The following is a 24,832-nucleotide window of genomic DNA, read 5'->3' on the forward strand; positions in this document are numbered from 1 at the left end:
TGGGGGGGTAATTTGGAAAGGTACGCACACTCTGTTGACAAAGTCATCTAGTACTGATTCGTTTTAGCAACCATCCACAGTTCCTTTTCCCATTAATAGAAAATTTTGCTCCCATTGGTAGGTAAGGTACTGAGTTACTTATACTGAAAGAGATAATTTATCTTTGGTCTAATGAGCCTCCAAAGTATGTATCCCTTTCACCACCATTCCCTCCTCTAATAGTAGTTGGAACACCAGCTATCTATAATAATACACTTAATAATATTAGTAATAATGGTACTTACAATACACCAGACACTGTACTAAGTGCTGGAGTAGATACAAGATAATCAGGTTGAACACAATCTCTGTCCTTCATCAGGCTCACGGTCTAAGAGGGAAGGAGAACAGGTATTTAATCCCCATTTTATAGATGAGGAAACTGAGGCACAGAAAAGGTAGGTGACTTGCCCAGGGTCACACTGCCAGCAAGTGGCAGAGCCGAGATTAGAAATCAGGCCCTTTAACTCGCAGTCTCATGCTCCAACCTCTTAGCCACACTGCTTCTCAAACCAGTATATGCTAATAAGCCATTTTTTACAAGGTGTGGAGGAACATAGTTTTGATGGAAAGTGGTTTCTGTATTTTATAACCAACAGTGAATGTTAAAATATTTGAAATGATGAAAAAGGAATAAATATAACACTGAAGTGTTACTTCAGAACCAACTCAGGTAACAGCAAGCCAAACATTCCTAATATTTTCAGTCCGATGTGATTATTGAGCATCTCTCCTGGATGAAGAGCACTATACTGGCTGCTTGGAAGAGTACACCAGAAGTAAAAGTCATATTGCCTGCTTTCAGAAGGATTCCAATCTAATGCAGGGGACCAGCAAATATTTGATTTACAAATAAAGGGAGGAGGAGGAGGAATGAAGGAAGCTATGAGAGTATGTCAGGTTGAAATGTCTGAGTAAATGATTTAATGTACATTTGAATACACGTGTTAAATACACAAGTGCTAAAGGTGTCTGTTAGATTGATATGACTTGGGATGTTGGGAATCCATCTTAGGGGGCTTCCTGGAGGGGGTGGGATTTTTTTGGAGGGCTGTGAAGATGGGGTCAGCAATTCTGTGGTCATAGAGTTCCAGACAGAGAAAATATGTGAGCAAGAGATCACAGAAGGAGGAGTTAGGAAGTAGGTAGAATTAGGTGGACTTGGAGAAGCAAAAATGAAAATTAGTAAGTACGGAGAAGAGAGCTAAAAGTAAGTTGGAAAGCCTGGTGGGGGACCCTGAAGCCAGTGGTAAGAAGTCTCTGCTTGATGCAAAGAGAAATAGGTGGCCATTGAAGGAGTGTGGGCTGAAGTGAGAGAGAGGTCAGAGGCTAGAGGACCATTGAGTAGGCCAGTGCAGTAGTCTAATATATGAGATCACAAGCGCTTGAACCAGAGAGATGGCTATTTGGATGGAGAGGAAAGGGTGGACTTGGGATTTGTGGAGGAGATAGCAGCAGGATTTAAAATTTGATTGAATGCTAACACTGAAAGACAGTGGAGAATCAAGAATGACATCCTAGTTGCTTACCTGGAAAGGTCGAATGATGTGCTTTTTTTGTAATGATAAGAGCACTGTACTAAGCACTTAGAAGAGTACAATATGATACAACCCCTTTCCAAAACCATCAACTAATGTGAGCACATTGTCCAATTTCTTTTCCCTATTCTTTTTCTTATTATAGTTCTAAGCAGCACAGGATTTGAAAATGTTGTGTGGACTCCATCAAGATCAACTTTGAGTAATAACAGTTAAGAAAAAATAGAATTATGGTTACTCAAGCTTTCCTTGGCCACGTGCTTCTTTTTTTAGTTTGCTTAGAAATATTATTTTTATTCACTTTGCCTGGCAAGTATTTTGAAATGTATTTGCTGACAAGCATGAAGAGCTCCAACCTTAAGAGTGGGAGATGAACTTATATTTTGAGGTTTCATGCTGCTGAGAGCTGAGCAGATTGAGGTAATGAAGTGGTGAGTCTCAGAGGAGATTACATACAGATCTCTTGTAGGTCAGCCATCTGTCAGAGTAAAATTTCCATGCAAGAAAAGAGAGAGTATAACCACTATTTCTAGATGAAATGAGTTGACTAATAAATGCAAGAGATAGAAGGGCATAATCCACCTAAAACAATCTTGCTCCAATACAGTTTCCAGTCTGATTTCCCATGGTGTACACTTTTGTCTTTAAGCTATTCTCTGAACCAGATTGAATAGTCAGAAGATGATGCAGTGAAGCTGGGTATAAATAAGCCAATAAATGAAAAACAACATTGAAATGAGCAACACTCTTCTCTAGTCTGTCTCAGCCAGAGCCTTGAGAAAGAATTTTGAAGGCAGTTGGAGTGTAGTGGTGTTTATTGAGCACCTACTGAATGAAACACACTGTACTAAGTACCAGGGAAGCACAACGAAGGGATGGAAGGTAGTGTTGTAAAGCTCCTTTTCTCAAGTTTCAGCACCTTGACAGTGGGGATGACATACACTAGTTCTACTGTACTCTCCTAAGAGCTTATCACAGTGGGTGCTCAGTAAATACTATTGATTGATCGACTTTTGGACAGGATAGCAGCCTCTTCTCCCACTGCCCATCCAGTCAGTTTAATCCCAATGATCCCCATGGGTTGGATTCCATCTGAACCATCTTCAGTGGGAGCCATCGTACGGAAACTGCTAATCACAGTCCATTGTTAGTTTACACTCGAGAGTCATTTTGAACACAGTAATACTTTGATTTTCAGCTGTGCTGTTCTGTAGCTTCGCCTGGGGGCATGTTTTAGTTCATTAAACCTTATGTATCCCTGTAAAGTGTAAGTGTAGAAGATGTAATAGCAGATAAGTATTCATATACAGGTTTTGAGACTGCCAGCTACACCCCGGAAGCTGGCACACCCCTAGAGAAGGAACAATTTAATTTCCTTTATTTTCCAAGTATCTGACTCATCTTCTCTTTGCTTCCAAAACAAGACTCACAATTGCTGCCCTGAAAGAATCCAAAAAGTTTTCTTTATCATTGTCTATTTGTTTCTAGAAAGGGAAAGAATGGAAATCATCTGATTTGCCTATTGTATCTATAGCATTAACTCCAGGAAGGTTTTGCACTCACACCCTCCTGGTAGAATATTGCACTTATCAATTTACATACTCAGCTATCTAAAAAAACAGGTGCCTTATTGTTGGCTGCATCTCTTTGTTTGGTAAATACCATAAGTGAACTTCCATTTCAAGGCCAAATCTTTTTTGCCAATATTTATCATTATTATCTAGGCTCATATATTTGACAAGTTTAAATTATTTTCACCCATTTTGTAGCTCTGCCTAAAATAGGCATATAAGATCAGCCTACAGTACTTATGTACATATTGTAGTTTATTTTAATGTCTGTCTCCCACTCTAGACTGTAAAGTCCTTGTGGGCAGGGAACGCATCTCCCAACTCTGTGATATTGTACTCTTCCAAGTGCTTAGCACAGTGCTCTGCACAGAGTAAGTGCTTAGTAAATACCTTTGATTGATTAAAGGGGATCTGGGTATTAGGGGACCTGATAGGTGGTCTGGAGGTAGACCATGGTGCTTAGCGTATTGCAGACGACTTTGGGGAACCAGGATAGATTTGGAGGCTAAAGCCGATGGTCGATACTGCAGACAAGGAAAAGTATATTCCTGGCATCCTTTTTAAGTAAAACAGAGCTGGAGGCCAAAACATAGAACAGGGAAACTCTAAGCAATCACAAGTGAGTTCCACAATAACAAAGCAAATCTAGCCAATTTTTAAAACCAGGATCCTGTTTTTATGAAAGCCCTGTGCCTTCATATGCATAGTTTGGGATCACCTTGGGAATCGTAGAGACTACAGGTTTCAGGGTAACGGAGGTTTTACATAAATTGTGTTTCACTTGGAAAGGGAAAGTGACCTGAGTTGAAGCTACAGGTGAGAGACATTAAACTTATTCTGATGCATTCCGACACTGACCCTAATATTTGTACACTGAATATTCTGGTCCGTGGTTATCATAACTTGCACTTCTAAGCACTGCTTTGATCTCTCAAAATTATTGTTGTGTTTTTACATAGATGAACAAAACATTTTTGAAACATATGTAACCTCATGAAAGGAAAAGGTGTTGCTAGTTGTGATTATTAAATTGATCAGTGGTGTGAACTATGTGTAAAATAGGATTTGAAGTGCTCTTTTATTCTTCCTTTTTAGGAATAATTTTTTGTCACTCACCTAGCAGTATTAAATTTTTAAGTAATTATGTGTATATTTTTTTCTGTGAGAAAACGGTAGCTCTATTTTCTGTGGTTGTTGTGTTTTTGTGTTGCCACCAAATTCTAATCTAAATTCATTTTGCTTATTCTCGGTCATTGATGCGAGTTGCAAATACCTTTAAATCATATACTTCATATAGTTTTTAGACCAAATGATAGTTTATTTGACCTTTTCAACTGTCTGTTTGGGGGCAGGAGCTAGTTGTGAATCCTGCTGAAACATTCTCAATGTGTTTTGAGAGCTTTATCTGTTTTTGTTTTTAAATGGTATTTAAGTATTTACTATATGCCAGGCACTTTACTAAATGCTGGGGTAGATACAAGCTAAGTAGGTTAGACACACTCCCAGTCTCACATAGGGTTCACAGTCTTAATCCTCATTTTTACGGATAAGGTAACTGCGGCACTTAAATGACTTACCCAGGGTCAGACAGCAGACAAGTGGCAAAGTCAGGAATAGAACCCAGGTCCTTCTGACTCTCAGGTCCATGCTTTACCCACTAGGCCACACTACTCTTGTTGATGCGGAAGCTTAGGTTTGCTCTTCCTCATTTCCTCAACCACTTGACTGATGTTTTTTCTGCTTACTCCTGCCTTAACTGCATTTTGACTGATCCTTAAAAGGTAGCTCCAGTCAGCAGAGGTGGAGAGGACATGATTTAACTGCTACTTCAGTGATGTAGGGAGAGGACAGTCATTATCAGCCTTATTAGCTTAGCTGCAGTGCTCTTCTCCAGGCCAAGTGGAGAAGTCAGGCTGGTCACTTCTCCTCTAATGCTTTACATGTCAATTGAACGTTTTTCAGCCTGCCCCACTGATCAATATAAGCTACAATTTTGACTTTCTGTAACTTGAATGTCAAGCCAGGAACCAGGATGGGGAGATCAAAACACATTTACTTCATGGGGGGGGAGGGGACAAGGTGGTGGGGAGGAACAGACAAACAAAAAACCCATTTACTTCAGAGAGGTTTCATGGCTATGGAAATGGTTGGTTCAGTGAATACCGAACATTTTAGTCTTTGTTCTTGCCGTGAAGTATAACATTAAGTTTAGAATACGATGTTCCAGCCTGATGATAAAATTGACTCACTGCACCTTTTGTCTGCAGAAGAACAAAAACCAAGGCTTTCAGTTTGTCCTTTTGAGATTTCTTTTGAACACTTTCTTTTGAAGTAGCAGAAATAAATGAGAACTTGGGGTTTCTACCATAGAAGCTTGTTTTGTAATCGATAAGTAACCTCAGTGGGAGAGTGTCATTGGCCAGATTATTACAAAGAAGGCTTTCTAGCTGAAGTATCGTGCACTCACAAACACACGTGAGCCAGAGCATAGGGCCAATTCCCTATCTTGGCTGGTCTCAGTGGGCCAAGGGGAGTACTGCCCAAATGGTAGAGAGCCCACACCAAGCCAAGTGCTACCCCTCAGGGGCACTCTCCTGTAGGACTTGCTGCATGTGTGTCACTCAGCTGGAAATGTAGCTCCCAACAGCCCACTCTGGAAGCAGTGCCCACACCCCTCTGGGTTTCAATCCTTCCTTGCTCCTGATCTGGCTTGGAATAGGGCAGAATTCAGACGCATAATGTGGGCCTCCATTTAAGCCTGGAATTGGCTGGTGATTTTCAGTCTGGAAAGATCACCTACAGCCATACAGTTTTTGCATTTTGATGGCGTGCTCATGGGTTTTCTGAAAGTTTTTGTGGCAGATGGATTTCCACGCGGTCCTTGCCCCATCCCTCCACCCTTCCTCTTGTCATTGAGTTCAGAAAGGTTTCCCGATGGATTTTTTTTGTTTGTTTATTTTGTCATGGTATTTAAGTGCTTTCTATGTGCCAGTCACTGTACTATGTGCTTGGGTAGATATAGTTGGACACAGTCCCTGTCCCACAGAGGGCTTTCAGTCTTAATCCCCATTTTACAGATGAGGTAATGGAGGCACAGAGAAGTGAAGTGACTTGCCCAAGGTCACACAGCAAACAAGTGGAGGAGCAGGTTTATACTCCCATGCTGCTTTGCAAACAGTGTTAGGACTAATTGTATTTATTGAGTACCTACAGGGTGCAGTGTACTGTTAAGTGCTAAGTGCTAAGCCAAGAGAAGCAAAACATGCATACCCTGTCCACCAGGAGCTTAAAATCTAATGAAAAGACAGACATATAATATTTACAAATAGTGAGAGCAGTAAGAAAGCCAAGGATCAGACGGGAAGTTGAACAAAAAAGTCAGGATAAAATCTCAGATTAAATGAAAATACTGATAGTGTATGGATGCATACGTACTCTGAGTCACTGATGAGTTAAGACAACAAGAATCATGTCTACCAACCCTATGGTATTGTTCTTTCCCAAGTGCTTAGTTCAGTGTTCTGCACACAGTAAGTGATCAATAATTACCACTGATTGATTGAAAGCTTCCTGGGGGAGGGGGGCTTTAAGAGAGCTTTGAAGATGAGGAGGCCTGAGTTCTAGTGGAGTTGCAAGTGAGTTTTAGGTTTTAGGATACAGCAGCCACAGAAACTTTGGAATGCTCTCCCCTCAAATGAAGTACCTGAAGCTGGGTCTCATTGACATTTGCAGGAGTTTGCACTGTGGCTCAGTGAAGAGTAGCAAGTGCTTGTCACACAGCTTTGTAGGAAGAATTTCAAGACCATGATTGGTTGGAAGGGTGAGGATTTGCAGGGGAACTTGGCTCCCTGGGATGGTGAGGTTGGAAGCAGTTATTCAAAGCATCTACTTGTTTCTGGAATGGAGCATAGGGACTGTTTTGTCTCCAGTAGGTGCCAGAAGATTATCCCCCTGGCTGCTGAGATGAGGAAGGTTAATTTCCTTTTCTTGGTAACACCACACCCCCTTCAAGGGGAAAAGGAGGTTGACTCTTCTTTCTGTCATCTCTCAAAAATACTAGTCATAGTAATATTTGTCAAGCTCGTGATGTGTACCAAACACTGTACTAAGCACGGGGTAGATACATGATAATCATGTTGGACACTGTCCCTATCCCATATAGGACTCACAGTGTAAGGGGGAAAGAGAACAGGTATTGAATTCCCATTTTATAGGTGAAGAAACCAAAACTCATAGACATTAAGTGACTTAACCAAGGTCGCACGGCTACTAAGTGGCAGAGAAGTGATTAAAATCCAGTTCCTGTGACTCCAAGGTCCCGTCTCATTCCACTAGGCCACACTGCTTCCCATCATTGGCGATGAGACATGAACTCCCATCCCTGCTGGCAAAAGAACTAGGTCTCAAACGTGACAATGTCCAGGCAGCTCCTAGCCAGCTCTCTAGAAAGCAGCTCTTGGGCCTGAGAACTGATGACTAACTGATCAGCTGATGAGTGTGCTATCCCACATACCATGTTGGTTTTCTCTGCTGAGTCCCCAGCTACTCAGGCCTAGTAGCTATGGCGACTCTCTACCCACGTCTAAAACATATGCATCAATCCTGCCCCTATCCTTCATGTCACTCACCTGAGGTACAAAACATGGTTAAAGGTCCACCCACAATTCACCCAGGGGAGCATCAGGCCAACAGTTAGATTTTGTGCAGACTAAAAATGCACAGCTAGTTGATCAGTGGTATTCACTGAGCACATACTATGTGCAGAGAACTGAACTAAACACCTGGGAGAATACAAACATCAGAGTTGGTAGATATGTTCCCTGCCCCCAGGGAGCTTACAGACTAGAGGGAAAGGCAGATGTGAAAATAACTTATGGATATGTACATAAGTGCTGTGGGGTTGAGAATCGGGGTGAATATCAAGTCCTGAGAGGATACAGATACAAGTGCATAGGCGATGCAGAAGGGAAAGGGAGTAGGAGAATTGAAGGCTTAGTTGGGGAAGGTCTCTTGGGGGAAATGTGATTAATAAGACATTGAAAACTGGGAGAGTGGTGATCTGTCGTATATGAAGAGGGAGGTCAGAGGGAGAATGTGGGCAAGAGTGTTGGCTGTGAATTAAACTAGTCATCAACTGCAAACTTTGAAAGATGACCTATCGTTAAAAAGTCTGGTGCCATTCTCTTTTTTAGGAGTCCTTTGGAACTTGTCTTCATGTGATGCAGTAAAGATGACAATCATTCGAGATGCTTTATCAACTTTAACAAACACTGTGATCGTTCCACATTCTGGGTGGAATAATTCTTCCTTTGATGATGATCATAAAATTAAATTTCAGACTTCATTAGTTCTGCGAAACACTACAGGTTGCCTGAGGTAAATTCTTGAGTTCTTCTTAGTTCTGTTAATTTGGTAATTGAATTATTCAGTAGGCCTTTAAATGTAATCTGAGATAGAAATTTTTTTATTATGTTATTTCATCCACTCAGGAATTGGTGTCACATTATTCAGATGGATGGGTTCAGTTTTCGCATTATAAAAGCAGTATTACTAGCCTTGGTCCTAAAAGACGTCATCTGCTAAATAGCTATTTAAAATATTTTGCAATCACTCTGAAAGCCTCCTGTCTCAGATTACATTCAACATTTCAAAATTTTCCATATTAAGAGGATCCTCATTATTAATTTTGAAATGTGTACTCAACACAAAAATGCAGTACTACAATTGCTTCTCCAGGAGAAATTTTAGGCTCGAAGCAGTGTGTTGAATTGCATTTAATTTCAACCAAGAATTACTTGGGTTTTGAATAATTTGCATTTTTAATTTTGAAAGCAAACGCAAATATTTAGAAGATTTCGTGTTTACTTTAAGGAACAAACCTAAAAATGATACATTAAAAGTGGAAAAAATTCACATTTTATGTGCAGCTACAGGTTGAACATATTTTCATATGCATTCATTAGTAGGTTTTTTTTTTTACTGTACAAGTCTCACCTCTGCCACAATATAGGAATCTCAGCTCTGCAGGAGAAGAAGCACGGAAACAGATGAGGTGTTGTGATGGGCTTGTTGACTCTTTATTGTATGTGATCCATACATGTGTGAACACATCTGATTATGACAGCAAGGTAAGTGACTATTTTAACTAAATAATGTTTAGGAATCCAACTCCACTTCCATAAAACTTACCACATTCATTGTTATTCAGAAATGCTTCAAAACTCTTGAATCCTTCATTTTGTTGAACTTTTTTTATCATGTGCCATCCCTCAAAAATTTCCAGGATGGTAGTATTATCATTCATCATCCCTGTACAGCTGATTCTGTGTTCTACATTAAAATGATCCGTCATCCTTCAGATATTCTGTCTGACTTCATCCGTGCTGAAAAAGAAAGAAATACTTGGTTCAGTGTTGTTTTATGTGACACCTACTTCCTTTGGGATGATACTAATTCCTAAACTTATTGGATTTCAGACCGTGGAGAACTGTGTGTGTACATTGAGGAATCTATCCTATCGGTTAGAACTCGAGGTTCCTCAAGCCCGGATGCTGGGAATCAATGAACTAGATGACTTATTAGGGAAAGAATCGCCCAGCAAGGACTCGGAACCAAGCTGCTGGGGGAAAAAGAAAAAGAAGAAAAAGAGGACTCCACAGGAAGACCAAGTTAGCATATTAACTTATCCGTGAAATATTAAACTATATTGTTATCATTAATGTTAACAACCACTATGTGTCTTGCAGAAAAGAAGGCTGATAACGTTATTATCTTAATCAATGGTATTTATTGAGCGCTTACTATGTGCAGAGCACTGTACCAAGCGCTTGGGAGAGTACAATACAAAAGAATTAGCAGACATGTTCCCTGCCCATGACACGCTGAATGTAGAAAACGACGATAGCGATAATCCGTATGAGGTCTAATCCTGGCTCCACCACTTGTCTGCTGTGTGACCTTGGCCAAGTCACTTAACTTCTCTATGCCTAAATTCCCTCATCTGTAAAATGGGGATTGAGACTGGGAACCAGTGTAGGACGGGACTGCGTCCAACCTGATTATCTTGTATCTACCCCCAGTACTTAATACAGTGCATGGCACTTAGCAAGCACTTAACAAGTACCATTATCATTATTATTATTTATTAGTTAACTGGTTCTTTTTTTTCTTCTAGTGGGATGGTGTTGGCCCTATACCTGGGTTTTCCAAGTCTCCTAAAGGTGTTGAAATGCTGTGGCATCCATCCGTGGTAAAACCATATCTAACACTTCTAGCAGAAAGTTCCAACCCAGCAACTCTGGAAGGTTCTGCAGGATCTCTGCAGAATCTCTCTGCAGGCAACTGGAAGGTAGAACCTGTGAAATTCCACATACAGTAGTTCTTAGGATATTCCTTTGAATTTAGTATTGACATTTCTCCCACCTTCATTTTCTCCCTGAGTATTCTTAACAAGCTATGATGATGGAGATCATTTTTAACCCACAGATTATCAGGTACAATTTCTGGTACCCATTAATGACTAGAAATCAGACAGCAAACTCATTTAAAATGTAAACATAATGATAACTGATTTGAAAACTACTCAAAATGATCAATAAAAATTTGATTGAAACTGCTTTTCTAACATCTAGGATAACACCATATTACTCCTATTTAATGCTTAAGTGAACTTGGACCCAGGCAGAGTAGATCATTGGTATCATGTTGAATGGTCTATATGGACACACAGTTAAACCCTCACTCCTAAATTAGAGCCTTCATCATTGAGTCAGGGTCTGGATCACAGTACATAGGGTTCAAGGTTTTCCACAAGCATGTTCCCATTTCTCTGTACGTGACTTTCCATCCTGCAATGTCACCTCCATCCTCTCTTCCTCCACCTCTAAGGCCTGGATCTCTGCTAATATATGGAGTGAGAGCCTCTCATTTGTACTTTTGGCTTTTGTGGAAAGTACTTAAGATCTGGCTCTCCTGCCCCATCTGAATATGGGTCACCATGAAGTCAATCAATTCTTGCTCTAGCCCAGGATGTTTGGGTGTCACTCAATCACTTGTATTTACTGACTGCTTACTGTGTGCAGAGTACCGTACTAAGTGCTATATAAAAAACTGTACTAAATGTCAGGCATCAGGGATGCCCACATGCCCTTTGAGATCTGTATCCGTGCTTCTAATTTGTTCTTAATCTTTTCTATGAGTCATAAAAATTGCAAGTTTGTGCCCCTTATTGACCCTCTCACCTTTTTTCCGGAGAATCACTAAGAGATATCCAGCCAACAGGTTTGACGCTTCAGTATTGCCATGTTCCTTTCAAAATTTCTTATTAGCCAATAAGAAATAATTTTTGGCCCTTTCCCCCAGTAGTCCTGTCAGATATTTCAATGAGGTAGATGTCATGTTAGGTTGCTGCAGACTGTTAGCTACAGTACAAGAGACAGCAAGATTGTGCTTTCTCATTAAATGCATTTTCACATACCCAGCCTCCCAGACGCTGAAGACTTCCCCTCCCATTCCCCACTAGCTTCTGTTGACCTGCACTTTTAAATGATTCCCTTTTGAAGATTATAATAATGAAGATAATTAAAATTGATGTAACTTGAGTTGTCTGTAATTTAATTTCCAGTACTTATTAACGATGGAAATCAGACAGCAAGCTCATTTAAAATGTAAACATAATGATAACTGATTTGAAAACTAATCAAAATGATCAATCAAGATTTGACCCTTCACCTCTTCCTTCCCCACCCCCATTTAGAAAAATCAGATAATCACAGCCACGGATGTTATAAGATCAAAGGCTGTTTTTATAACTCAGGTTGGTTGGGCTATGGGGAGTGTAGCTATAGGGCCCAAGCTAAGATTCAGAAGGTATTTATTGTATCCTTGCGGATTAATGGAGACATGGATTCATGATCATAGTCCATTTCCTCAACTGCTACAATTGGGCTTGACTTTCCCACTGTGGTTTTCATTCATTGGAAAGGAGAAGGTATTGATCCTGATTTCAAGTACAAAATTTCCAAACTCTTCTTGAGAAATATTGGGACTTTCCACTCTTAGATTATGGAATATCTGATTCTTTTTATTGCTTAAATTATGCATTACAAGTTGCTTCTGAGAGTAAATGACTAATTTCCCTGGTCACAGCCCAGACAACTGAGGGGAAAACTGGCTGGGAAGCCTTACACTTAATTGGTCATGTCAGCAGGAGCAAAACCTATAGAGTAAAAATAAAAAACAAACTCACAGAATCTCTCTATCTCTTAATGGTGCCAGTGGCATTGGGCTGATGAACCAGTCAGCTTTGGGGTAAGTTGCCAGTAAGTGAGAGGCTAGGGTCAGGCAAACATGGTGACTTTGCCTGTGTTTTCCTCTCATGGATGCCTCCTACTGGCTGGCACACCAGGCTCACCTCCTCCCAATGGATATCCCTCCTGGAATCTGGGAGTAACTGCCTCCTCTCTGCCCTCCAACTATCATCACAACTGCCCCCACCACCGTTCTTGTTTCATTCATTTAGTCATATTTATTGAGCTTACTGTGTGCAAAGCACTGTACTAAGCACTTGGGAGAGTATCATAAAACAATAAACAGACACATTCCCTGCCCACAACAAGCTTACAGTCTAGAGACAAGCTTCTTCCAAGGGCATTCATTGGGTAGAGGGCTGTCCCTCCACTTTGAATTTGGAAAAACCTGAAATTCTATCAGTCTGAAAGGCAGGTGTGCTGAAATCCTTATCATCATCTACAGTAAGTTTCTTCTGAATCCCAACTGTGTGAACAGCATTCTACACCCAAATAACAAATGGCCAAGTGATAGTGGAGAGTCCGGTCTTTTCATATAACGTATCAATCAACCTTGGGATTCACCAAGCTGAGTCAGTTGATGATAACTGGAAGGAATAGAAATATTGTTTCAGGGAGCAGGCAGAGTGATAATTGTGAGAGATCATCCCTCTTTGTAAAGCACTGGAACGTTATCTCTACATCCCTACTTGCGGCCTTTTCACCTGGCAGACTGCCTAATGGCATAGTCAGCCCAGAATGCTTCCTTAATGACCTCTGAGTATTTGTAATAAAAAGATGGAAACCATTGGTTGCCTGCCTTCGTTATACAGCCACAACTGACAGATTGTTGTTAGGGATTTTTAAGCTTTTGTGGTAATGTATTTTTTTTTAAGTCATCCAGTCTCTTTCCTAAACTACAATTTCCTCTTTAATAACATTACAGATTTAATCTCCTGTCCCCGAATTGATAGATGGTAATCTATTCATTCATCTTTTTTAAACCCTGCTTTTAAGCCAAAGGAACATAATGAAAAGCAAAGTTGGCAGTGTGAGCGCCACGTAGAACTTATTTGTTTTGTTTGATAGTTCGCAGCCTACATCCGAGCAGCCGTCCGCAAAGAAAAAGGCCTGCCCATTCTTGTGGAGCTGCTGAGAATGGACAATGACAGAGTTGTTTCTTCTGTAGCCACTGCCTTGAGGAATATGGCCTTGGATGTCCGGAACAAAGAACTCATAGGTAGGCATGGGTCCATTCACAATTTTTAAAATTTAAAAATAATTTTTAAAAAAACAGCAGGAAAATGGGTGACCCAGCGTATTGGAGCTCCATTATCACAGTGGAGGTCATGATACTTGTTTTGTCTAACTGGGCATCAAGGAGCTATTCTTGGGGATTTAGCTCTTTATAGCTAAGCCACCCCGCCCACTTTCCTGAGGACAGCAGTTTGTTCACCTCAGCCTTGATCTAGGAAGTGATTTCTTGAGGTTAAATAGCAATCCACCGAGACAGGCCTGCAAGATCTGATATGCATCATAAATTGTTTGATGGGTCTGGTTTCGGCACATCCAAATATAAATCTATCTTCCTGACTAGCTAATAAAAGATGTCTCCCTCTCTCTCTCTCTCTCTCTCTCTCTCTCTCTCTCTCTCTCTGGAATTTCACAGCTGTATGATTCTAAAGAATCAAAAATGATATCTGTGAAGTCACCTTATGAAGAAAATCTTGGCATCGCTGTTGCCTTTTTCCTTTAAAAATATTCCTGACCCTCCTACAGATTTATGCCCCCTTATTCAAGAGTCTTTTGCTGTTATTTCAGCAAATTCTGCATCCCAGCTTGGTTGCTATAAATTTCTAAGGCAGGATTTGGTTAGCAAATGACAAAGGGGTGGACTCTAGTCAGTATATGAGACACTTCACTCTACAGGGTGAAGTGCACTAATGGAGAGAAGGTGTTATCTGGATAATTGAAATCCCAGGTAGTCTACATCCCGGCTCGGCCATTTGTCAGCTGTGTGACTTTGGGCAAGTCACTTAACTTCTCGGTGCCTCAGTTACCTCATCTGTAAAATGGGGATGAAGACTGTGAGCCCCACGTGGGACAACCTGATTCCCCTGTGTCTACCCCAGCGCTTAGAACAGTGCTCGGCACATAGTAAGCGCTTCACAAATACCAACATTATTATTACCTCTCCCTTCTCTCCACTGTGAAACCAGCACCTACAAAATTCCAGAATCTTGCTCTGTTGCTTGTACTACTTCCTCCAGGCTCTGAAAAGGGCAAACTTGATTCCTTCACAGCTTGGACAGACCCATTTCCCAAGGATGTTCCAGGAATCTTAGCACTTCTTTTTTTCTTGGACTGTGAGGGGCAGGGAGAGGAGGATATGGCTGTGTGTCCAAAAATGCAATGGTGAGTGGTGAGAAGAAGAAACCTTCTGGGAGCTGCTCATACACGGACTTCACGCCTAAGCCATGTGGTGAACTTGTTAGGGAAGGCGTGTTGGTAACCCAGTTTGCACTGTTGTTTTACAGTGGGAATCGCCTAGTAAACAATTACTGAATACCATCATCGTCGTCGTCATCCTCAATGGTATGTGAGCACTTTCTGTGTGCAGAGCACTGTATTAAGTGCTTGAGAGAGTAAAGTACAACAGAGTTGGTAGACCTATTCTCTGCCCACAATGAGTTTACAGTCTAGAGCGGAAGACAGATATTAATATAAATAACTAATAATATATAATTTAAAGAAGTGTGTACATAAGTGCTGTGGAGTTGAAGGTGGGGTGAATATTAAATGTGCAAAGGTCACTGATCCAAGTGCTTAATCGATGCAGATTGAAGCGGGAGCTGGGGAAAAGAGGACTTAATTGGAGCAGGCTTCCTGGAGGAGATGTGACCTTAATAAGGCCTTGTACCTGGGGAGAGTGATGGTCTGGCGTATATGCAGGGGAGAGAGTTCCAGGCGAGAGGGAGGATGTGGGCACAGGGTCAGTGACACGATAGACAAGATCAGGGCACAGTGAATATGCTGACACTAGAGGAGTGAAGTGTGTCAGCTGAACTGTAGTAGATCAGTGAGGTAAGATAGGAGGGGGTGAGTTGATTGAGTGCTTTAAAGCCAATGCTAAGGAGTTTCTGTTTGATGTGGAAGTGGATGGGCCAATGGGGCCTCTGAGGAATGGGGAGAAAAATGATCTAAGAAGCAGAGTGAAGTATGAACTGAAATAGGAAGAGACAGGAGGCAGATGCAGTAGTCAAGGTGGGATAGGATAAATGCTTAGAACAGTGTGATAGTTTGAATGGAAAGGAAAGGGTGGATTTTAGCATTGTGGTCAACCTAGAACTTATAGGATTTGGTGAGAGATTGAATATGTAGGGTGAATGAGTGATGAATTGAGAATAATGCTAAGGTTATGGGCTTGCGAAGTAGAGAGAATATTGGTATTGTCTATAGTGATGGGAAAGATGGCAGGGGGGTGGTTCAGAGTTTGAGTGGGAAGATATGGAGTTGTCTTTTGGACATGTACTGTACCAGTCAGTATGTCAAGCATAGAAATAACCTGAAGTAATCACAGGGCACCCTTGGTTGTCATTTCGTATCATTACAAGTCACCGTCTTAACATTCTGATCGCAACCACTAAACCCCAAAGCCCCATATCATCCAACAGCCTAGTGAATAAAAGGCAGGTCTGGGAGTCGGAAGGGTCCGACTCAATCACGGGTCTGCCGCTTGTCTTCTGTGTGACTTGTCTTTGTGCCTCAGTTACCTCATCTGTAAAATGGGGTTTAAGACTGGGGGCCCCATGTGGGATGTGGACTGGGTCCCACCTGATTACCTTGTATCTACACAGTGCTTAGAACAGTGTCTGGCACATAGTCAATGCTTAACAAATACAGTAAAAAAAACACGAGGGAGCAGTAGAGTTGAGGATAGAACTCAAAAAAATCCTGATTCCTTGATCAATATTCATCACATCTCCCCAAATAATCTCATTGGCACGAGTTGTGTGACATAGCCACAGTGGCCCATATTTCACTCTTCCTCCCCATCCACATAACAGTGGGCCTAATCAGTTCAATTATCTGGTGGCTTTAAAATATTACTACCTTTCCACTTTTTCTGGGAAATTTTTCTTCTGATTACTGCTAAGAGTCTTTCCCCAGGCTCATTATAAATTATTCAAAAACATAACACCTTTGTGCGTAATGTTTCTATCTACCTCTCACCTTTGTGTATAAATATATGTCTTTAATAAAATATCTAGTGAAAGGCCTAGCAGCCAGTCAGTTATCAACACAGCAAAAAACCTAGAAAATATTTACTTTAGCTGTAGTTAATTTCCTTTGTTTTCAGGGCAATTATTCCTGTTTGTCAAATGGTAATTGAAATCGGTAGGCACTGAGATGTAATCTGTTGTAGGGAAGGAGTGAAGCTATAGTGTCTGTAAGAAATCCTTCAAGTCCTAGAAGATTCCTCCACCTTTCCTGGATAAAAAATTCAGTGACTGTTACTTCACTCAATATGGCCTTGAGATGAGTAATGAACAGTAGTCCTACTTTTAATGGCAATCAGCTCATATTCATTTGGTGTGTGTCCTTTTTAAGTGTCCATAAAGAAATGTCCATTTCGTTTGCGGGGAGCTACTAATGTCCGGAACTTAATGCACAGAAACTGATCCAGACAGAGGCAGTGTTTTAAAATAGCTGTAGAGCAATTAAAAGGACTGGGTGAGGGTTAACTCTGCTTCTATCCATATGTGACAGTTCGAGGAGTTTTTTTACTTAATGATGAATCAGCATGCTTTTGGTATCTAAGGATGCCATAAAGTACCTATTTTTTATCATTATCTCAATTATTTAAAAATAGTTGTTACAACACAGCTAACATGCAGAAATCTGGGCTTTTATTTATTTATCTGTTCAGTGGTCCAAAGCCACATTATAAATTAAATCAATTTTCCCTTAATCTGGTTCAGGATTGCCATGAAATTTTAATTTAAAAAAATCTCTCACCGCGTCTCACCTCTGGGCAATCAAAGCTATTTCCATTTGTTTTTTAGTGATGGTTTTTGATTCGATGTCTGTCAGCACTGCTTTTCAACATCTGCACCTCTCGTGCTCTCGTGAGCCGCAAAACTCTCAGGATCCTGGGATGCTAGTGAATCTGGCTAATGGTGTTTGCTTTGTGGAATTCTGCAGGGAAGTATGCTATGCGTGACCTGGTAAATCGACTCCCAGGGGGCAGCGGTCCCAGCATTCTGTCGGACGAGACCATGGCTGCAATCTGCTGTGCTTTGCACGAGGTCACCAGTAAGAACATGGAGAACGCCAAGGCCCTGGCCGACACGGGAGGGATAGAAAAGTTAGTGTCCATAACCAAGGGAAGAGGAGACAGGCAAGTATGCTTTGGGTGCAGCTGTGGTGTCTTTGGTTATTTTGTGGTCAGGTAGCTCTGCACGACTGTTTCAGCGTTCTCCTAAGCTAATAGGCCAAACAGGCTGCTGCAGTTGCCTCCTGAGACGCTGGTGGGAGGGAGTGGTGGGGAGGCCAACCCAAGCTCCTTACCCTGGCCTCAGTATCATCTGCCTTTACAGGTGACACACGTATCTAAAGCAAGAGGAGAACAGAAAAAGTTTCTTTTGATTGTTTGCTGGATGGGTTTTTTTGTTTGTTTTTGGTGGGGTTTTTTGTAATCCACTAAAGTTCTGACGTTACCAGTTCTCATCTGGTCTTACTGGGAGAAAAGGAAAGCAGGGAGCTGTGTCTTGATTTTCTCTAGTAATACAGTGTGAGAGGGTTCAGGAACATCTGTTATACTGTACTCTCTCAAGTGCTTAGTACAGTGCTCTGCACACAGTAAGCTCTCAATAAATACAATTGATTGATATTCTCCTGTCCAAATATAAATCCCAGGTGTCCCCATCTCTCCACCAATAACCTTCCAAAATAAAATCCCAGCTGATCATTCTCAATACCAAGGAGAGAGCCACTCAGGCTAGCACAAATCCACCCTTTCCATTTATGTCTTCTCAACCTGGCCCAGCATTGAGGAAGGGGTGGAGTTAACCCTACAAAAGCAAAAATCGCCAAACCCAATTCTTTTCTGAATTCAAAGGAAGTGGGGAACAGCCCACTGTGCACCTGGAGAGAAGAGAGGGAGATAATAGTAATAGTAGTAATTGTGTTATTTGTTAAGCACTTACTATGTTCCAGGTACTGTTCTAAGCTCTGGGATAGACACAAGCTAATCAGTTTGAACACAGTCCATGTCCATGGGGCTCACGGTCTGAATTCCCATTTTCCGGAGAGGTAAATGAGGCACTTACCCAAGGTCACACCGCAGACAAGTGGCAGAGCTAGAACTAGAAACCAGGACCTTCTGACTCCCAGGGGCTCGTTCGTGCTCTATCCACTAAGCCATGTTGCTTCTTCATTATATGAGGGGTTAATCCTGAAAGGAAAACACCATGTAAACCTATAACCATAGTTTGTTTGTGCTTGATGAGAATTGACTTCTAATTGCTTCTGAAGAACCAGTTTCCCTTAGCCTGGATAGGAGATAGAATTAATTCCACAGTGGGCAGTGCCTCTGTCATATTTAGGCTAAATGAGACCCACCCTTGAAGAGGTCTAGGGGCTTTGGCTGAGGGTCACCTCGTACTTGATGGTCCTGTGGGGAGGTAGGCACAAGAGATAATGCAGGATATGATTTATCACAGAATTGTTATAGATCATGCTTTTCTGTAATGGTAGTGCTGAAGGCTCTTCACCAGTGGGCTCTCAGTAAAAGCTGAAAGTCAGTGATCTACTATCTGTTGCCACAGCTCAGAGCTCCTGAATAATCATTGCCCATGAATCCCATAAGCCCTGGGAAACAGCAAGAAAGTGTTGAGATAGAAACAGAAACCCATAGAGGTTGTAGGTCTGAAATCCCCAAGCAAGACCACTATGTAGGCTGTGCTGGGATACCAGAATCCACACACTGACACTTTTCCATCTCTTGCCACTCCTGGTTTGAACCAGAAATATGGATCATATCAGTTATTTGGGGGAGGGGGGAGTTCAGAAGACTACCTTCATGCCAGAGTTTGTGGCTGAAACCTCCAAATAGTCTGAAGTTCTTCATCCAAGCTGCATCCATAAGTGATGTGCATTCATTAGCATTCATCTCTCTCTCCCTCTTTCTCTCTGTCTTTCCCTTGCACAGATCGTCACTGAAGGTGGTGAAAGCAGCAGCCCAAGTTTTGAATACCTTATGGCAATACCGGGACCTTCGGAGCATTTACAAAAAGGTAACTTCTGAGAACAGCTCTGGAAAAATGGCCATTCATCTGAAAACACAGTCTCGATGACGTATTCTAGCGAAGTGTCTATATTCACTGTTTCTTTTGGTGTTTTTCCCTCCCCAGGATGGATGGAATCAAAATCATTTTATTACACCTGTTTCGACATTAGAACGAGACCGATTCAAATCACATCCTTCCTTGTCTACTACCAATCAGCAAATGTCCCCTATCATTCAGTCAGGTCAGTAGGTAAACTCTTTTCATGGGAACGGGTTGCTTCTCCATAGAGGATTTCTGGGCTATTGATGTAGTTTGATTTTTCCCAGTTCCGGAGGATTTTGCTTTGGCTCTCAATTTAGTTCTTGCTGTTGTCTCTAGTCCATCAAGCCCCAGTGGAGAAGGCCAGTAGATACCACTCTCCACAGGTTGTCCACCCTGGCCCCCAAGGATTTTATGGGCGAGTCATACCCTTCATTTCTCTCGCAAACCACTGGGCGGGGGTATCTCTGGGCACTAATTGGGAATCGTCCGAGTGATGATCCGTACCTTAGTGCAGAAGCACCAGGTGAAGGGTTCAAGGCTGGGGTGGGGATGGGAGAGTAAAAGAGAGGTTGATGGGTAACTCCTACCGAGGCACCATCCATCTTCCAGGATCCTGGTGCTTAGCAGTGAAAAGCATGTGTTTCTATTGGTGATATTTAACCTGTAGCTCATTTCAAGCCCCAGAGCAAAGAAACCAGTTTGCAGACCCAGACCAAGTTCTGCTACAAAACCACTCTGAGAACAGGTGTTAGGTTAACAAGTCATCCCAGCAATTTTCATTCGCATAGGAAAGAATAGTAATAATCATCTAATGCTCTATTTGGTTTTCACTCAGTTCTTTTTGGCATCTGAATGTTGTCCATTGTATTAAAACGTGCTGCTGCCTGCAATCTCAAATTCCATGTGGCCAAAAGGACCATTATTGCTGGGCAGTTCTTGCTACCTAATGTGACACCTCTACTTGCGCATGAAGCATTTGGAAACTTCCCAAAACCACTTGCCACCGCAAGGATTATGTATATTTTGTGTTCCCATCTTAGGGTAAACTCGTGCTCTACAACCCCCATTTACATTCATATCATTCAGAAGCTGCTGAAATCCCAAGAGCAGCCTGAGGGAATCCCATTTTATCAGAATATTCGATATTCATTTTGGAAGTAAGGATGTCAGAGAAGTGGTGGAGCTGAGGGCCATTCACCAAGACACCCCCCCGCCCCTCCCCACACCCCATCACATATTCATGAAGCATTGTAAATATGTGGTAGAAACATTTGTACATGTGCCCAGTGAACTCTGTGTATTAGCCACTTCTGAGACTGGTAGGGGACCGGGGTGGAGAGTGGGCAAACAGCCTGGAGACAAGCTCTGTTTTCCCTGCATTGGACCATGCTGGGCCTGGATGGGGAGGGTTGCTTGGCACCCAGTGGTAGTTCGGTGCTGCAGCTTGGGGTGGATGTGCATGCGGGCAGCCCGGAGGCTTGCATAAAAAACTGGCAGGAAAGGTAACAGGTGCATGTGCTCCCCTGCTACCTCCTAATAGACCGAGTTCGTGGCGGTAGCAGCAGAACTGTCGATGGCATGTTTCTCTAGATCGAGTTTGTCTAAAATATTTCCATTCAGAAGGATTTGGGTGTTTCCTCCCCTACCCCCACAGGCTGTTCAATCACTCAATCGTATTTATTGAACAATTACTCTGGGCAGAGCACTGTATTAAGCACTTGGGAGAGTATAATACAACAGAATTAGCAGACACTAATTGCAGTCTAGAGGGGAAGACAGAAATTAATATGAACAAATAAGTAATTTACACTATATAATTCAAAGATAGGTACATAAGTGCTGTGGGGTTGGTGGCAGGGAGAATATCAAATGTCCAAAGGTCACAGACTGAGGTTGCAAATCACCCCAAAGTACAGCCCGTTGGTCCGTCAAAGTCTCATCTTCACCCATCCCAAAGAGCCCGAGTCTGCAGTCCAGGCCGGGCGACAGACTCCCCATCTGATGGGAGCACATTCCGGAGCTTTCTGCCCAACTGACCGACTGGCCCTCCGCTCAAACCACCCAGAGCTGGACAAAGCGATCTGGGGACCAGCAAGAAAGGGCTCTTTCCACACAACCATCATTTCTTGACCATGGAATGAAGTTGTTTTACAAGCAGCAAGGCTTGGCGTAACCCAGGACTGAACAGAGGGTGCGAAACAGCCGGCTCGACTCCTGAATGGATAATAGATTCTTAGCCACTTACCCAATCTCACTAGGCTAATGTAATTCATCGCAGCTCATCATTTGAGAACCATCATGCCATAGTCAGTTTCTTCAAATTTAATTTCATAACAAAGTGGCTTGTAGGCTTAATATGTAAATAATGTCAATCATTTGTCTCTACTAATTGAATTGGAACATTTTGGTTTAGTGTGCTTCACGGCTGCAGCTGTACGGCTTCTGTGTGCTTTTCAGGCCTTGGAAGGTCTGATTTTGAACATAAACTGGTGTTTCTGAGATCCAGCTTCATGTTTCTGAGGGTGGCAGGGTTGACGGAGAAATTGATATTCTTATGCTCTTTCTTTCCCTTTTTTTCCTTCCCTTCTCTTGCCTTTCTCCCTTCAGTTGGCAGCACCTCTTCATCACCAGCCCTGTTAGGAATTAGAGAACCTCGTTCTGAGTATGATAGGACACAGCCATCTATGCAGTATTACAATAGCCAAGGTGATGTCATGCATAAAGACTTATATACTGGTAAGATGCCAGTTTGGTGCATAATACCGTACTTTAAAATGCTGTGTGTTTCCAAACACTTACTCTGCTTGGGGAAATTGATAGTATAAAGGCATTGAAAAACATTTCTGTTGTACTGAGCCATCCTTCAACTGCCACCAAAATGAGACAATGAACACCCTGTTCCATTTTCACCAGCCACTCTGTCCTTCCCCGGTGGAGATCGGTCTCTGTTGTTGTTTAAGAAACATAAGTTTAAGATAGTAAAATTCAGAGTCACCATTTGCTGCAAAGGATTTCTGTGTAAGTACAAAGAGGCATGTATTTAGATGAGAAATCAGTTGTGGATGCCCCATGGTACAGGTCCTTGTGCTTCTGCTCTTTCTTTCCTTGCCTTTTATGTTCACTTTTTCTTTGTTTTTTTACTGTGTGCACCCAAAACTGGATTTCTGTTTGGCTTCGCTTCTGCTCTGTCTTGTAGACTGGCACACCTCTTCAATTCCTGAATGATAAAGGGAATGCATTTCATTTACATCTTTGTAGAAAAGAGACTCCACTGAAGAGTAAAATATGTACAGTGTTCAATATGTTTCCCCTTCAAACTTTTGATGAATAAAATCCTGTTGTTTAAGAGTTGGTGTTCCCATGCCCCCTGTTCAGAGAGTTTTGCATGAACTATCTTTCAAAATTTATTTTAGAAAAAGACTATTCCAGCTAGAAGGTAATAAAGAATTCTTTATTTTTACTGCTCCCAACTGTCTTGCAATTTATGAGAACCCTCGAGGTTTAAAATAAGGCAGAGCAAGCAACCAGAAACCCCACTTCTTGTTCAAAAAGCCTACTTATTAAAAAGAAATAAATAAAAACTGGTAGCAGCTTTAACTGCTGCTGGGGGAGAGATCTCATTTGTGGTGTTGTCTTCTGAAATGTGATTTCACACTACTGTTTACTAATCATGTATTGTTCCTATGGCAATTAATAGCTACATTACATCGCAGATGCTACATTTCAAACAAAGCTCTTTCCAAAGGAAATGCACATAAAAACATGTATTGTTGCTTGAAATTTTGCCATGGCTTGCTTTGTTTCAAAGACCACTTTCCCAGTGAACATACCCTTCTAATTTTTTTATTTGTATCTTCTCTACTTGCATCAATAAACTAATTTGTCCCAGGTATGTTTTATTTTTTCTCATTTTTGAATACATGTTATTTAAAAAAAAGAGGGGAGCTAGGATCTGAACAAGGAACATAAGAATCAGAACTAGTTCCCTGTCTGCCCTTTCTCTCATTTCTTTAAAATGTTTATGTTTTGTATTTTTAAAAAAAATGGGTGGAATGAAAGCTCCTACAGATCTATGACACAGCCTTACAAATGGATATTCTGGGCAGGATGTGCCCGAGACTATCGCATTTGCCCTCCTTGCCTTTATGGCCCAGCCTGGAGCCCTGCAAGGATAAGTTCTATTCCTGATGCCAGGAGACTTTGGTGATGAGTTCTCATCACATAAACTGGAGAGGTTCTTCCCAACAGCTGTTTGGGTCTAGACCAGGCAGGAAAGACAGGCCCAGTTCAGCTCTAAAGCAACCATCTAGGAACTCTCAGGGAAACATGCCAGAGTGAGCTGTGCACTCTAGCACTGAAAGTAGGCCAACATGATTTTTCTGGTACTTACCCCCTTCCGAGCCTGAGAGAGTGCAGAAAAATAATAAGTCGCAGTGAACGAGGCCTCCTCAGGTCAGCCACAGCATGGGAAGACACTGGGGAAGAGTGGGGCCGGCCCCCTTCTGTGCCCTAGCTAGCATGAAACTGAAGAGGCTAATGGTGATGAACACTAGTTTTAATATAAAATATTTTCTTACAGGCTCCAGCAAACCTTCACCAATTTACATCAGTTCCTATTCCTCACCAGCAAGAGAACAAAATAGACGGCTACAGGTGAATTTGCAATCTCATTTGACAAGAGTGCTGACCGCAGGGATTAGCATATAATAGACCCAGAGCGCTGTTTGGTTTCATGGAACCAAGAGTGGTTCTCCTGGGCATATTTGAAGACTAGCTTTCAGGTGGTAGGGCATGGTGGGAGAATTTGCCCATCACTTAGGTTGATCTTTTCCAGAGCAGCTCCCTGTCACCAGTGAGGTGGGTGATACCACCTGGCTACCTGAGCCAGTTGACCTGCTGGCCTCATCTCCATAACCGCAGGGGCTGGCGTTAGCAAGATTGATGCTGGAGGTTCTCGGATGTACTGGCTTTTCCACCCCTAACATCTTCCGTTTTGCTCTTGAGAGTTTCTTCTTTCCCTTGATGGAGAAGTTAGTGCCCACACTTCATCCTCTGGCCTCCAG

At 41.9% G+C, this 24,832-nt stretch overlaps 1 protein-coding gene across 9 annotated transcripts in view; it reads left to right on the forward strand.

Moving 5' to 3' along the window:
• Positions 1-24,832, forward strand: part of PKP4 (plakophilin 4) — a 209,914-nt gene that overhangs the window by 182,062 nt on the left and 3,020 nt on the right. For 5 of the 9 annotated variants that reach the window (XM_029072547.2, XM_001509806.5, XM_039913123.1 and 2 more), the window contains 10 exons: positions 8,341-8,524; positions 9,159-9,276; positions 9,625-9,816; positions 10,323-10,496; positions 13,525-13,675; positions 17,641-17,836; positions 19,649-19,733; positions 19,851-19,968; positions 22,377-22,505; positions 24,349-24,422. In XM_029072547.2, the coding sequence (XP_028928380.1) occupies positions 8,341-8,524; positions 9,159-9,276; positions 9,625-9,816; positions 10,323-10,496; positions 13,525-13,675; positions 17,641-17,836; positions 19,649-19,733; positions 19,851-19,968; positions 22,377-22,505; positions 24,349-24,422 (1,421 nt within the window). The remainder of the gene's footprint in view (positions 1-8,340; positions 8,525-9,158; positions 9,277-9,624; positions 9,817-10,322; positions 10,497-13,524; positions 13,676-17,640; positions 17,837-19,648; positions 19,734-19,850; positions 19,969-22,376; positions 22,506-24,348; positions 24,423-24,832) is intronic. The other 4 variants (XM_039913124.1, XM_029072548.2, XM_007671144.3 and 1 more) reach the window with 3 other exon arrangements.

The sequence above is a fragment of the Ornithorhynchus anatinus genome, chromosome 9, assembly GCF_004115215.2.
Source record: "Ornithorhynchus anatinus isolate Pmale09 chromosome 9, mOrnAna1.pri.v4, whole genome shotgun sequence".
In the NCBI taxonomy this organism is placed as follows: domain Eukaryota; kingdom Metazoa; phylum Chordata; class Mammalia; order Monotremata; family Ornithorhynchidae; genus Ornithorhynchus; species Ornithorhynchus anatinus.